We start from the raw sequence: 16,734 nt of genomic DNA on the forward strand, positions 1-16,734 counted from the left end.
TGCTTGCATCAGGACGCCAACTGCCTGTCTCGTTATCCCATAGACCCACCAGAACCTTCGGCGAACGATACTATTCCATCTGTGCTTGCAATAACTGACCTCTTCAACATCTCTGCTGAGCAACGCTGTGACTTGACTCTCCGAAAGATCACTGACGGCCTCAACTCACCGACTCCTGATTCCTCCCTTCGTTTCTTCGTGCTACGCAATGGAACCTTGCTTCGTCGCAGTTTCATTCCTGACGGTCCTGACCTCTTGCTTGTGATTCCGGCACACCTTCGTTCGAATGTTCTGGCCCAACTTCATGATGTGCCGACAGCGGGCCACCTCGGATATTCCCGCACCTACGATCGTGCACGCCGTCGTTTCTACTGGCCAGAAATGTACAGGTCGGTACGCCGTTACGTGACCTCGTGCGACCTTTGTCAGCGCCGGAAGAAGTCTACACTCCCGCCTCCTGGCCGTCTTCAATCACTCGACATCCCATATGAGCCGTTTCATCGTGTCGGCCTCGACTTGCTTGGTCCGTTTCCTACGTCTGTCTCGGGAAATCGATGGATCGCCGTTGCCACGGACTATGCTACACGGTTTGCAATTACTCGCGCACTTCCAACCAGCTGCGCGACCGACGTAGCAGACTTCTTGCTCCATAACGTCATCCTTCAACACGGGGCACCGCGCCAGCTCTTGATCGACCGTGGCAGGCAGTTTCTTTCCAGGGTCATCAATGACATCCTGGCGTCTTGCTCGACGAAACACAAGCTAACCATGGCCTACCATCCACAGACGAATGGCTTGACGGAGCGGATGAACCGGACCATTACCGACATGCTAGCAATGTACGTGTCGGCAGACTACCAAGACTGGGACACAACATTGCCTTTTGTCACGTTTGCGTATAACACGTCCCGGCACGAGACGGCTGGTTATTCGCCTTTCTTTCTCTTATTCGGCCGAAATCCAGCGTTGCCTATGGACACGATGATGCCTCCTTCCATGTACCCACCTACTGAGTACGCTCAAGAAGCCATTGCCTGCGCCGACCATGCACGTCAAGTTGCGCGCATTCGGTTAAGCGAATCGCAAGCGGGGCAACAATCTCGCTACGATCGCCGTCACGTAACGCCCATTTTCTTCCTGGGTCTCTTGTCCTCCTCTGGTCTCCAGCACGCCGTGTTGGGCTTTCTGAAAAGCTACTCTTCCCGTACACCGGACCATACCGTGTATGCCACCAAGTGACTGACGTGACGTATGAAATAGAGCCATTGTCTTCGTCCGCGTCGACTCAGCCCCGCACCGACATTCTTCACGTTGTCCGTCTGAAGCCCTATCACATACCGGAACCCACCGACGCCTCTGTGTAGTGACCATTCTCGCTACCGTCTTTGCCCACTGCACCGAGTCAGTGCTTTCACCGCCGGAGGGTAATGTTATGTGCCGCTTACCTAGAGGACGAAGAAGAGGAGGACAGGGTTCGTTGCTGTTCCGCCATCTTGGTTGTTACCCCGATCACTGCGGTTGTGTGAATATTCTAAATACAGCCTTCGTCTGTCGTCTCCCCGTAACAATATTATATGCAATATATATATATACATATATATATATATATATGGAGCGAGCGCCACCAAAGCCATCTAGTGAGCACTTCACAAACTAGAGGTGGCTACTACAAACTAACGGAGGATGGACAGACCCACGGCATAAGGAGCTTCGCACCTAATAAAAAGCGATGGCGGTGGGAGGCAGCAGCCCAGCTCGGGTGCGGGGTATGAGGAGGGGGAGCGGTTGCGTGGCCGACGGAGAAAAAGCTGCTTGACATGCGTGCTCCACTACGTACGGGCGCCCGCATCCACATCAAGAGCGCGTTACCGCTGTTTGTCTCTGTCGGGGAAATAGTTCCTCGATTCCCCCACAAGTAACAATGCTTTGAGACGAGATTGAGCTTTCGCCTTTGCTACCAACAGGCGGACTTACAAGCTTGAATGACTTTTTCAGGATAGTTGCCACGGCTGCTCTCCCGACTGCGAACCGAAACTTCGTTTCACGTGTGATGCCCTCAGTTTAGCTCACGAGTGCGATCTCTTCTACGCCCCATTTCCGTGTTGTCTAGGGCAAGCTTCGCACGACGACACGCCAAGTTGCAACGCGCACGCTAGGCCTAACAAGCGCTAGCTGCCATGTCGGCAGCCGCCGACTACAGAAGTTGCGGTTTGGTGCCGAGTCAATGAAACATTTTGCAGTTGTTGCACTTAGAAGGGGTGACTTACATCTTTAACGAAAACGCGGGCGTGCGTGTGAAACACTCGAGTGGTGGTTTGTGGTCGCCACCGTTTTCGACATCGCGCACGCGCAGTGTGTTACCGCGGCGAATTCCCGTGACGGCGCATTTTTTGCACGTTCGTTATGTCGGCACCGCAGGTCCGCAGACGCTAACCGTTCAACATTTTTAAATGTAAGCAGATGCAAACTTACGTCCCAGTCGCATGCCTCTATAGTTGGAATCGCGCGCCTGCCTGTTGGTCATGTTTTGCACACGTGCAACCTTTCAAAAATGTTGTTTTGGTTACAGTGCGGTACCGTTTATAGTGTGGATATCCGTGACTCCGGCGACTTACGTTATAAGCAGTCTATGCTGTATGTTGAACATTTCCAGCTTGATCCCAGTTTGACCCAGCTCGACATCGCTCACTTGCCAAATGTTGAATGTACCATAACTTTTGTTCAAATGAGCCTAGAACATCCATTCTTGTTTTATTGCATACAGTATTCATTCCAGGTTATTGTGATATGCTGATTTGTTTGATAACTCTCACAGTTTAGAAATTAAGCCGGCTCCTTACAATACAAAAATTATTTAATGGTTTCAAAACTACATATTGCATTAGAACAATAATTGAATGTTTGAAATCAGCACATAAAAAACATAAGCTGTGAAAGTTTCATAATGATATGCTCAAAAACATGTTTCAGAAGCAGGGTCTCCCCTTAAAGGGAACTGTGATTTTACAGCGAGAGCTGTTATGAGATCACAACAACAGCCAATTTTGGTGCCGTAGTTTTCCGCCACCACTGCCACCGCTGTCCATAACTGCTATCGCGCGAAATAAGAAAAAATGAGGAAAAAAAATATCCAGGATAGAATGGGATTTGAACCCGAGCCCTCTGCATGGAAGTCGAGTATTCTACTACAGAGCCACGCCAGTGCTTGAAACTACTTCGCAAAAAGACTCCATGCAGGTATCACGTTGGGCCAGGAATCGCGTTAACATGTGTAATACAGTGCGGTAGAAGACCAAAATACCAGGCGTGACACCATACGAATTGTGCAACGAGTAGGTCATTGAATGTTTTCAACCTAATACAAAGGGCTCAGCCATAATTATTCATCATCATTAGGCACAACACAAAGTGCAGATAATGCCTTAGACGTGTGGTGGGTACTACGCTCCCTCAGAATGATGAATAATGGCATAGTGGGTGCTTCCCTACTTCACAAAAATGATTTATGGCGTAGTGTGTACCATGCAAGTGTACTTATATTAGTTGCCCGAAGACAGTTTTCAACAAGCACTAGAAAGGCCGCTTTTCCAGCTTTTGCTGTGACTGTGCTGCTTGGTCAGCGTAGGCCTGGTGATTGTTTTTTTTTAACCGTCAGCTATTGACCCTGGAAAGCGAAGGGCGGATATGTAACATGGTGTAGCCGCTTCACAGTGGGCCGTCGGCAACGGGCCCGCTACTGACAGCTGCGCATATTAAAACCAGTGTGGCTGCTCCAACCAGGAGGCATGCTTACATTAATGAGATGACATTTTTAAAAAAAAGTCAAGCAAAAAATTCGAATGGGGATCCTAGCACTGACGAGCTCAAAAGGGCAGGACCTCTTAGGGGGTATTTACTGCAAGAGCGACTACAAACCCGAATGTGCTGGTGGAAGGAACTACGAAAAAGCTCTTCTGGATGAAGATCCATCGATAGAGTATATTTGAGGAAAAGTGTCAATGCACAGAAAATTCAATATTGTTCCATATATTTATTGCTAGCGATCCCAGATTTCATTCCGCGATGTCCAGAAACAGAAGTGACAGACATTTTACCAGTATGCGTGTAGTTATTACTGAACATTGGTTTCATTACGTGCCATGCAATGCTTCAAACAAGGTTTTGGCAGTGTTTCTAGAATAGACTACACCTGCCAATGAATCGCCGCCACACTTTCACGCTGCTCATTGGCGAAGATGTCATGAGTATCTGCAGAGAGTGCGTTTTGCCATCGAACCGACTTGCCCAACAGAAGCTGCATCGGCACCGTGCATGGCGTCATGGCTTACTCGAGACGCATGCGCGAGCACTGTTTATTCAGCAGAATAATTCTTGGTCTGTGGTTGTGACTTTAGCAGCCCCAAGATCATGTTGCACATCTTTTGACGTGCCAGCGGTGTGATTGCTGGTGGTAGACGCCCCCAAACCAGAGACTCTGGTGCAGACTGGCGCAATTTCCATCGATATTATCAGGATGGCACAGTAAATCCGATCTGGTGCACTTTGGCGCAGTTGGCACAGGAGTGGAATAACTGCATTTGTGTACTGTGATGGAGCACATCTTTATGGTTTGTGCAGCTTGAATGTTTTATGTGCTCATAGCTGCTGCATATTGTGGAATTTCATACAAGATACAAACGCTGTTACTGTTTCTGTGGGAAAGTCACATTGCTAAAGATTTGCGCCCTAGGAGGCAGTTTGCTGTGCAAGCTGTAGCATTTGGCTTGCAATGTGCACATTTTGTCCACTGAAATCACACCGCTAAGGCAGTGGATGCAATAGATGGAGAATGTAACAACCTACTAACCACATTCTTGGTTAAATTAGAGTGGGAGTTGGCCCAGCGCTACATTCTCATCATGTCACCTGCACCTGATTTCAGTCACATGTGGTTTCACGGGCAAGCGATTGTGTTGTGCCCTTATCTAACATTTCTTTACCACAGTGTTACCTCACGAGAACACTGCCACCACAGCTTAACACAATGGTCATCACGAGTGCCAGTCTGCCAACAGAATGCCTCGACACAACTCACCGTAACGGCCTGCACGTCCAGAGCGGTGGAGATGCGTCTCCAGATCATATGCTACATCAAAGTGGATGACCAGGTTGACCCTTTCTGCATCAATGCCACGAGCTGCCTGCAATACCGTAGACTCTCATTCCCAAACAGAAAAAAAACGCCACTGTAATAAGCATCTGTGGCAGTCAAGGTACCATCCATTAACTTCTTTAACCACACTACCCCATACTACTAAATGACACATGGCTGGATTGGGTGCAGCACCTCACAATTCCTCTTTGATAAGTGCTTCGTGTGTGTGTGCGTGTTCTACATTTCTAACATGTTGTCTTTTTTGCACAGTTTAAATGTGTCTTCTGACTCTTTTATAAGCTTGTATGCATGACAAAAAGCAGCTAAAGCAAGACAGTCTATGCAGAGTTGGCACTAGATTTTCCTATAAGTAGAAGGCTGAGGAAAATTCCACAACGTTGACATTGTTAACTTAGCCTTTCTGTCAGCTCAATTGTGGCCAAAAGTCTGAATCAATGCACATACATTTCAAGGCAACAAAACTTATTTCAATCCTGAGATTAGCATTATCCAGATAACTCAAACTTGGATTAACAGTAAACAAATGCCTGACCACAGAACAACAACTTTGTTTGTGATATTGTGGCCATCACCAGCTCATCTGCCTTCATGGAAGCAGTTAACTCGCATCGTGACTCAGCTAAGAGCAAGCAGTTTATCTCTGTTAGATATTATGTGCATCCCACAGGGTCTTTAAGGTAGCAAAGTCAATGAGCTGAACACCATCCATCTATTGTTTAAAATACCTATCCTCAGCCCGATCGAAGAAGGGCTTGAAGAATAAGCAGTAAGTAGCTTGCCATGAATAACTACAGTATGCGCAAAGTTTTAAAGGGGTGAAACAATGAATCAGTTTAGACTGCTTCTTTCAACACATTATTGTCATGAATTCCATGATTATTAAAGCTTCATTTTAAAATTGTGCAACAAAACCTCTGGATATGAATGTAAGTGTAAGGTCAGTGATTTCAAAGTGTTCTTTAATCACATTTGCTGAAGAAAATTTCCTAAAACTCTGTATGTTAGGTCTCTGGCCCCCTCAGAGGACAATGTACTTCATTTTTACTGATTAGGAACTATGTGGGCACTAGTAGACATCTATGGAGCGACAGTTGGTTAGTGTGGCAACTTCACTGTGATGCTGGCCCTTGCAATCACTTCTTGAGCGTCTTCTCACTTACCAGGCGTCTTTCCACAGCAAGAGTTCTGCATCTGGTAAATTTAAAAGTTCATTTGCTATTATGTGAACCATAGTCTATTCTTCTTCAGTGTCCCTTTAATGTATGCCTTTGTTGTTCCTGAAAGAAACTCGTAGGAGAATTCCAATATGAAACTAATAACCCCATTCAGTGCACTTGAAGCAGCCAGACAGCAGCACTGTCACTGCCATGACAAAATGGTGACCATGGATGGGAACAGGACAAGTGCTCGCATAGCATTAGTACAACCATTCACCACTTTGAGTGTAATTTCCAAAAAAAAACACATTCAAACAATACTTGATTTTACAGTCTAAGCTCCAGTGGTAAACGTGCAACTGCTGTGATAAAGTGAGCCTTGACGCAAACTATGCATTACCATGGTTGCAGTGGCACAATGCAGATCTCGAGGGTCATGCTTTTTCTGGCTGTATACATACAAAGCCACAAGTGCCATTGCCACCAGGGTTGCAATCACCAAGGGATCGACAGAGGGGTTTTGTCTGCCTTTACTGCTTGCGTGTTATGCGATCGTCTCTCTTGATGCATTGTGGATAGGGGTGTGCGAATATCCGAAATTTCGAATATTTTTCGAATAGTGTTTGCTATTCGATTCGATTCGCACTGGAATTTTACTATTTGAACTATTCGAACTTCCCAAAAACAAATAGAGTCAACGTCCGATTGAAAGTGACCCCTTCAGATTTTCTATATGCTTCACCTCATCACACCCCGGTATGGCCGCAAAGCTGCCTTTCAAGCTCCGTTACGGTCGAACTTTGCCAAGACAGTCAACGTCCGATTGGAAGTGGTCCTTAGATTTTCTATATGCTTCACCTCATGACACCCGAGTATTGCGGCAAAGCTGCCTTTCAAGCTCCGTTACGGTCGAACTTTGCCAAGACACAACGTCCACTTGGAAGTGGTCCCTAGATTTTCAATATGCTTTACCTCATCACACTCCGGTATTGCGGCAAAGCTGCCTTTCAAGCTCCGTTACGGTCGAACTTTGCCAAGACACAGTCAACGTCCGATTGGAAGGGGTCCCTAGATTTTCAATATGCTTCACCTCATCACACCCCGGTATTGCGGCAAAGCTGCCTTTCAAGCTCTGCTACGGTCGCTAATGTACTAACTCAAGAAAATGCTGGTTCCAACATAGAGATGAAAGATGTGGCAGAGGTGGGGGCTCAATTAATGCTGTTTTGGACCTGAAATTTGGGCAGGAAGTCCGAAAAATCGGAAGCCGAAGCTTTTTAGCATAAAAAATTTCAGATGTTCTTATATATCGATGTCTACGAGGCAGATTTGGAACTCTGGCCTTGAAGGGAGCACACCCTTGTTCGTCACATCAGTTGGGCTTCCACAGATGTTGAAAGAGGATGAGAGGCTGAGGAAACGGCATCTTTGCCCATCACGTGTAAAGTGTTGTCGGCAACACTTTGGTTACACCAAATCATGTCATCATCATCATCATCATCAGCCTGTCTACGCCCACTGCAGGGCAAAGGCCTCTCCCATGTTCCGCCAATCAACCCGGTCCTGTGCTTTCTGCTGCCACGTAATACCTGCAAACTTCTTAATCTCATCTACCCACCTGATTTTCTGTCTCCCCCTCACGCGTTTGCCATCTCTTGGAATCCAGTCAGTTACCCTTAATGACCACCGGTTATCCTGCCGACGTGCTACGTGCCCGGCCCATATCCATTTCTTCTTCTTGATTTCAACTATGATGCCATTAACCCCCGTTTGCTCCCTGACCCACTCTGCTCTCTTCCTGTCTGTTAAGGTTACACCTATCATTTTCCTTTCCATCGCTCGCTGCGTCGTCCTCAATTTAAGTTGAACCCTCTTTGTAAGTCTCCAGGTTTCTGCTCCGTAGGTAAGTACCGGTAAGATGCAGCTGTTATATACCTTCCTCTTGAGGGATAGTGGTAGACTACCATTCATGATTTGATAATGCTTGCCGAATGAGCCCCAACCCATCCTTATTCTTCTAGTTATTTCACTCTCATGGTTTGGCTCCGCGGTTACTACCTGTCCTAAGTAGACGTACTTCTTTACAACTTCCAGTGTCTCGACACCTATCGTAAAGCGCTGTTCTCTACCAAGATTGTTCCACATTACTTTAGTTTTATGCATATTAATTTTCAGACCTACTCTTCTACTTTCCGTATCCAGTTCAGTAATCATGAGCTGCAATTCGTCTCCCGCGTTACTCATCAATGCAATGTCATCAGCGAATCGTAGGTTACTGAGATACTCTCCATTAACTCTTATCCCTAGCTCTTCCCAATTTAGGGCCCTGAAAACTTCCTGTAAACACGCGGTGAATAACATTGGAGAGATCGTGTCTCCCTGCCGTACGCCCTTCTTTATTGGGATTCTGTCGCTTTCTTTATGGAGGACTATAGTGGCTGTGGATCCGCTGTAGATTTCTTCCATTATGTTTATATAGGCTTCGTCGATGCCTTGATTCCACAGTGCCTGCATGACTGCTGATGTCTCCACCGAATCAAATGCCTTCTCGTAATCTATGAAGGCTATGTATAGGGGTTGGTTGTATTCCGCGCATTTCTCTATCACCTGATTGATAGTATGAATATGGTCTATTGTTGAGAATCCTGTACGAAATCCTGCCTGGTCCCTTGGTTGATTGAACTCCAATGTCGTATTAATTCTGTTAGCAATTACTTTTGTAAATAGCTTGTAGACAACCGACAGTAAGCTTATGGGCCTGTAATTTTTCAGGTCTTTGACGTCCCCTTTCTTATGGATCAAGATGATGTTGGCATTCTTCCAAGATTCTGGTATCCTCCCCGTCGAGAGGCACTTCGTATACAGGGTGGCCAGTTTCTCTAACATAATCTCTCCACCATCTTTCAACAGGTCTGATGTTACCTGATCCTCACCAGCTGCTTTGCCTCTTTGCATTCCCTTTAGGGCTTTCTTTACTTCTCCTGTCAATACTGGTGGGATGTCAGATTCCTCTGCGCTATTACTCCTTCTTACGTTATCATCCTGAATGGCTCGGCTGCTGTACAGATCTCTGTAGAACTCTTCCGCTACCTCAACTATTCTATCCATATTGTTTGTGACCTTGCCTTCCTTATCCCTTAATGCATACATCTGATTTTTGCCTATGCACAGTTTTGTCTTCATAGCTTTGAGGCTTCTTCCGTTCCGTTCTTCCGTTCCACATTACTTTAGTTTTATGCATATTAATTTTCAGACCTACTCTTCTACTTTCCGTATCCAGTTCAGTAATCATGAGCTGCAATTCGTCTCCCGCGTTACTCATCAATGCAATGTCATCAGCGAATCGTAGGTTACTGAGATACTCTCCATTAACTCTTATCCCTAGCTCTTCCCAATCTAGGGCCCTGAAAACTTCCTGTAAACACGCGGTAAATAACATTGGAGAGATCGTGTCTCCCTGCCATACGCCCTTCTTTATTGGGATTATGTCGCTTTCTTTATGGAGGACTATAGTGGCTGTGGATCCGCTGTAGATTTCTTCCATTATGTTTATATAGGCTTCGTCGATGCCTTGATTCCGCAGTGCCTGCATGACTGCTGATGTCTCCACCGAATCAAATGCCTTCTCGTAATCTATGAAGGCTATGTATAGGGGTTGGTTGTATATGTACATAAATATAATTCGGCCTCTACATTGCCTCCTTCTTGATAAGACAACTATGATACACCACCCCGCCAGTGCTTCATCAACCTAGCGAAAAGAAACACTTTCATGTTGCTATCTCGTAAGAATATGCTTAGGAATCCTCTCTAACTTTTTTTTCTGCAATTTTGCTTCGAAGTATTCGAAAAGTATTCTAGAAATATTCGAGAAATATTCGAAAAATATTCGATTTGATTCGCACTCACACTTCAATACAGTAAAACCTCGTTATAACGAAGTTGAAGGGGGAGTCGTAATTACTTCGTTATAACCATTAGTTCGTTATAGCCAATATCCATTTCTACCGACAATTAGCACACAAGAGAGGATGTGCTGACCACGAAATCCCACAGCAGCCCGCCACGCAAACTAAAAACGGCCTTCGCACGGAGAAAAACTAACAAAAGAAAAAAAAGAAAGAACAGCAAAGAACTGCTACTTTATTCACGCCAAACTCGGCACACCAGCTGGCGGCTCACTTAGCAGAAAAATAGGCCTTAACAGACTTCTGCCGTGTCTTCCTCAGACGGATGATGGCTTTTTCTGCCGCTGCCGCTATGTCGAGTCCGTCCTCGCCGTCATCGTGAGCGCCGAAGAAGCGGCGCAGCAGGTCTGCCGCATCCAGCGCTCGCGCGGACGTCGGAACATCGGGTTCACCAACTCCGGGCTGTCGTCGACACATTCGTCACTGTCGTCATTCACTACCCCTGTCACCGCGCGCACAATTTCAGCCTCTGTCAGCTCTTCGGTTGTCACCGCGTCAGCATCGGCACTGACGTACGTGCAGAAGGTGTCGCAGTCGGGCACAACTCCGGCGTCAAGGAGAGCGTCCCACGACGCCAGGTCTTGGTCACCCGCGGCACCCTCATTGGCGGCAGCACCGATAGCTTCGCTGTCACCGCCGCTGTTGACGCCAAATGAGGCATGCCGGAAGCAGTTGGCGATCGTGCTTGCTGTTACAGACATCCAAGCAGCCTGTAGCATCTCGATCGCCATGTAGAGGTCGATTGTAGTCTCGCGCTTCGTGCTCATATTGAGTAGAATTCGGTCGATTACACGCTTGCGGTACCGTGCTCAACGCTACGCCGAAATCTTCGGCAAGTTTTTCTTCTTGACGCCGGACTCAACGGCTTTCAACATCGCCGCCTTCTGCTCACTTGTAATCGTTTTGCGCTTTCGTTTGCCGTTGCCGTCGTCCATCTCTTGTCTAGCGGCGGGAACCGAGAGAGACGCTGTTCTGATGCACACGCAGCGAACGACAAGCAGAAAGGCCCGCGCCCACGCCGCGCGGTCCGCGGACGCACCGTCCACGCGCGCGACAGGAGAGCGGGCGGGTCCACGAGTTCCGCGGGAGAGGGGAGGCCGGGTGACGTGCGCGGGTGGGTCCACGAGTTTCAGTGGAAGGGGAGGCAGGCAGACGCGCACCCTCGCGGTGTTGGCAGGCGGCTCCTCGGGAGCGCGAGGCGCGAGTTTTGAATTGCCGCATCCGTGATGAGACGTAAACCGTCGCGCGCTATAAGACATTGACTTGCCGGCTACCAATATGGTCAGTAAATGCTCGGTGGGGGAAAAAAGGGTTCGTTATATCCATTGCGAGGAAATTTTAGCTTCGTTAAAACGAGGTTTTAAATACATGGGCGTCTATGGGAATTTCAAGGGGAATTACGATTGCTTCGTTATATCCATTAGTTCGTTATATCCCGCTTCGTTATAACGAGCTTCTACTGTATTCGAATTGGCTTCGCACCCAAAATTTTGCTATTCGCACAGCTCTAGTCAAAATGCATTCACCTCTTCAATGCAAAACTAATATCGCTTCATGGAAGACAGTATTATGCTGTGTAAATTACTTTGACTACCCTAATTCCTATGTTTTCCGATGATTAGGAAGTTTACAGCAGCATTTACTGGACAAGCACGAGAAGCGGAAAATGTGCCACAACTCCCTCGAGCGATGGCGCAGACTCACGAGGTCAGTGGAGACGAGGATGCGGCAGCGATAGGCCTTCAGGCACACCAGGGCCTTGATGCGCTCGGACTGCGCCTGGGCTCCACTGAGCAGCTGCACTCTGTGACCTGCATGGCGAAGCCTCTCCTCCAGGGACTGCGCTCTTCAGAGAGAGAGAACGGGTGTGCGCACGTCAGAGGATTTGCAAGTGAACGTGCATTGTCCCAACAAAACACTTCGGTAATCATGAACGAAAGAAGGGAATTTCCTCGGTAACTATGGTGACATTAAATGACTTGAAAAACTTATGAAAATCAAATGGCACAGTATCAAGCCACCACTGCAGCTTAGCAGCTCAAATGTTTAAAAAGAAGCACTCGAAGAGAACCTTCTAAATGCCATTTTTTTCTTTCACTTTTAATCCCACGCCCTAACAAAGTTGATGCATTCTACATTATCTTTTAAACACCTTCTCTTTTCTTATATATCTCTCGTACTCGAGGAACAAAGGACAGAGCACACCGTTGCACAAACCAATGAAAAGACGGGATTTATTTGCACCTTTTACATAGTAAGCCTGCTAGCCAAATTATACAGATGATAGCATGCTAATTCAGTACAACAAATATGACAAGATCGATTATATTTGACTCACCATGCCGGGATAACGAACGAGTAGAGGTCCTCAACATCAGTTGCACGTATGTTGAAATAAATTTGATTTGATCGATTTAATTTGATAAAGTTTGCCCCTGCCAGGAAATCACGTCGTTCAAGAGTCAGGTCAAATGAATAAAGGCGCATTCAGGCGAACGGGAAGGAGTCCGCAGGATGATACTGCAGAGCTCCTTCTTCATAGCGGGTGCGATGAGGAACTCTGACAGCATAAATCATAATATTCTATTCACTAAACTCGAGTCAACTGGCATTTTTGTTTCTTTTCCTTCAATACGAAAAAGCTACTTATACAACAGAGTTCAGGTTGTTTCTATTTCCAACGTTTATTCTCGCAAGCGAACCACTAACATCAGTGTGCCCCAAGCTTCTATCCAGGTTCAACTTCTGTTTTTGATTTATATTAATGATTTATGTAATTGTCTTTCTTCTATCCAGTGCATTTTGTACACTGATGACACCACATTTACCCCCCCTAAAGATATCTCATCTCTCATAAGAAGATGACTTTCAAGGTCTCGTTTTTCTTTGTTAGACACAGTATTAATGAGAACTAACAGACAATAATGCCAAGGAAAGTGTAGGGGGTGTTATCTGTGGCAATTGGGATATAAATGTGAAGAAAGTAAAGTGGACGAAAATATAACTTGCCGCCAGCAGGGACCGGCGGCAAGTTATCCGGCGGCAACAGTTTACGGTATGCGTGTCTTAATTAAAACGTGCCCTCACATACCCCATTACTGTCTCTCATTTTACTTATGTTGGGGAAATACTTACAATAGAATATCTCCAGACTGTTCAAAACCAAGCTATAAGAATAATTACATGCAGTTCATGCTTTTCTAATGCCAAATCCCTACTACATGAGAATAAAATCCTCATCATTTCTGAACGCACTAAATACAACCTAGGTATTTTTTTCGACAGATTTATCAATAATGAACTCCTGCCGGCCATATTTCGGCCTTCTAACCTGATGATTTAGAGCACGACCCGATTCGTCTTCAACAATAATTTTCTTTTACCAAGAATTCGTATTAATTGGAACTATAACATTCACTTCTATTTCATTATGGAATACTTTCCTTGTTATCATGAAAACTGCATGATCATTACAGCAATTTAAGAAAGAGCTAAAAATGTACTTACTTCATGCAGACTACCTAAAAGACTTTCATTTAATGCTTGCCTTGTTGTTCGGTGTATTTTTGATCAAGGCGAATAAATTGTTGCTTCACTTGTTTTTTTCCTTTTAATTTGACTTGTTATCCTGTCATATGCTAAAACCGTACTATTTCATGTACTGTATTTACTCGCATAATTTGCACACTTTCTTTCGCGAATTTGGAGCTCCGAAGAGGGAGTGCACAAACACATCTGAAATAATGTGCAATACATAGTCCTAACGGTTGCGGCATATACATTACAAAAGAAAATAAATTATAGCACGAAAGAAAGGTACTTGTTGATTTAACAGAATTAGCATTTAGTTTGACCAGTTAGATCCGGTTATGCGTGGTCTAGTCAGAATCACTGGTCGAGAAGTCCGACAGGGAATCATTGCCACGGCCACTGTCACTGCCCTCCCAAAGCGCATCGTCCTTTGTTCCGTTGAGTGCGTTCGACAGCCCCGTCTCGTTGAAGTTCTTCTTGACAATGCTGGGAGAAACAAGGTCCCACGGCATGGCGATACTGGTGGACCTAAGCTCTCGCACATATTTGAAAAGGTATTCTTCAACGGCAGGAAACTTTCTGCGCTTTGGTCCTTGGAACACTCTCCTTCCCGGTCTCGTATTAAAAAGCAAACTCTTTTGCTTTATCCAGTACTGAACGTGACTCTCATTACACTGAAGTGCTTGACGGAGGCACGGTTCCCGTATTTTTTGCCAAACTCTATAAAAGGTGAGCTTGAATTTTGCCGCATAGTTATTGTAGCCCAGCGCAAGAGAACAGTGAAAACTTGACTGGCTGTTGGCGGAACCTAAAGTTCCGAAATCAACGAAGGGAGCGCTGCACCGTGGACATGGCACGGACGCAGAGAACAAGGGGCCGTGAGCGGAAAAGTTGGCACAACTGGCCCTCGCACGCCTCCAATGCAGAAAATAGTCCGTGCTGTGTTGTATGCATGCATTCTCACGGCGGGAGAAGACTCGAGCAGTTCCGACAACCCGTGAACAGGTTTGGAATGTTCGGGTATGGTCCCTAGAATACAATATTCTAGGGACCGTAGTTCGGGGGTTTCCGGAGAATAGAACGAAGTAATCGGAAGAAGGGACTTCGCACTCACAGCCTGTCTTGTGTACGACTGCGCTTGCCTGCTCAGTGAGGGGCGTGGCCGTCCAATGACTCTCTGTGCGCGCGCAGCGGCGAGCTGGTTCGGGCAGGCGCACAGAGAGACATCCATAGGTGGAGAGCAGCTTGGGCTGCTCTCCGATTATGGATGTAGCACCTTTTGGTGAAACCTAGTTGGTTTTTCATACCCATGACTGATTAATCAACTGAATGTGTTTAACAGAATGTTCCTGTTGCACCCGTGCTATGTTTGCTTGCCTTATTCAGAATCAACCGTACTGTTTGCACACAGTAGTATCAACTGTAGCAGCACACACCTGGCCTGCGAGTTGAGAAACACCAGACACTGGGAGAAGGGCATTCGACGCAGCAGTTTGTCCAGCGTACGCAGCTTCTTCGAGAACCAGGCTGCCTCGTGGCTGCCCTCGGCCACGCAGTACCACTGCGACACCCCTGCAGCAGTTGGGAGCAAAAAAGGACCACTTGGGATGCTTCTGGCAAACACAGTTCAAGAGTACCTAGTATACAAAAGATCTCGAACCTTAGCTCTTACACTACACCCAAGTTTGATCCTGAAACCTGGCCATGCTTCATTTAGCACTGGCGGCACAGACTACCCAGGGTCACTCTTAAGCTTGTCCCCTGGATCAGTGCAGTATTTTTACTTTCCAGGGTGCATCTCGAGGTGGTAAGGGCAGCAGCACCTTAAACTCGGCAATGAAAGATCGCAACAAGTTACTGTAAGTGCACTTTGACTCCGGATGCAGTTTTAATTCAAGTTGCTGTCAGAAATTTCTTTACATTTTATTTACCGTTAGTACATGTGAAATTTTGATTTTGGTAGATGTTGACAAAACACCATGCATTATGTCAACACAGTGGAATGACATTAATTAAAATTCCATGGGGACTGGAAATTGGAGTGAATACAAGATATGGTAGGCTCTCGATAATTCAACCTTGAACTGACCCCAGGATTTTCTTTGAATGATCAGAAGTTCTCATAAATATGACCTGTGGCAATATACCAAATTGCGTCTTAATAAAACGTTCACAAATACCTACATACCCTATTTTCTTGCATATAAGCAGCACCCCAAACTATAAACAGCAGAAATATACAATTAAAAAAATAAAACCTCAGTGTATTGCCTTATTGCCTTGCATTACTGTGAAGTAGTGCCATGAAGCCAACTTGCAGACCGAATTTCCATATACCCACACCCCGACTTTGGCTCAACATTTTCTGCATATTTTGCGTTATATGTATGAAAATACGGTATCAGCCAGCCTGGGGACCTCGAAAATTAGGAGAATAGTAAAATGGTAGGGAGAGAGAGAAGAGGGGGGTACGTATCAAAAGAAAACTGGCATGCGTTTTTATTTTCAGCGTCATAGACGGCTCTCAATGATCACCACTAATTAGCACTAATTAGCACTAATTAGGAACACAGTGGACTATTCTGTGGTCCAGACCACAGAATAGAGTGCAGCTTTATTCTGTGGACCAGACCACAGAATAGAGTGCAGCTTTATTCTGTGGACCACACAATAAACTTGCGCGCTGTGGGCTGTGCTGAAATGTTCTGTAGCCCAAGCAGCCCACCTCTCTTGACGACGGTTTCTGCGCACCAGACCACAGAATAGAGTCCCAGTCTATTCTGTGGACCAGACCACAGGGTAAACTGCAGCTTTGTTCTGTGGACTAGACCACAAAATAAAGTGCAGCTTTATTTTGTGGACCACACCAAAGAGACTTGTGCTGTGGACCGTGCGCACCAGACATCGCTGTAGCCCAAACAGC

The 16,734-nt window shown here is 46.1% G+C and overlaps 1 protein-coding gene across 3 annotated transcripts in view; it reads right to left on the bottom strand.

Annotated features, from left to right (window-relative positions):
- LOC119395643 (probable ATP-dependent RNA helicase DDX20) overlaps nucleotides 1-16,734 on the bottom strand; it is a 219,111-nt gene that overhangs the window by 73,769 nt on the left and 128,608 nt on the right. For 2 of the 3 annotated variants that reach the window (XM_037662626.2, XM_049416716.1), the window contains exons 6-8: nucleotides 15,248-15,383; nucleotides 11,985-12,126; nucleotides 5,075-5,180 (exon numbers count right to left, since the gene is read on the bottom strand). In XM_037662626.2, the coding sequence (XP_037518554.1) occupies nucleotides 5,075-5,180; nucleotides 11,985-12,126; nucleotides 15,248-15,383 (384 nt within the window). The remainder of the gene's footprint in view (nucleotides 1-5,074; nucleotides 5,181-11,984; nucleotides 12,127-15,247; nucleotides 15,384-16,734) is intronic. The other variant, XR_007416477.1, reaches the window with a different exon arrangement.

This window comes from Rhipicephalus sanguineus, chromosome 6, assembly GCF_013339695.2.
Source record: "Rhipicephalus sanguineus isolate Rsan-2018 chromosome 6, BIME_Rsan_1.4, whole genome shotgun sequence".
NCBI classification, from domain to species: domain Eukaryota; kingdom Metazoa; phylum Arthropoda; class Arachnida; order Ixodida; family Ixodidae; genus Rhipicephalus; species Rhipicephalus sanguineus.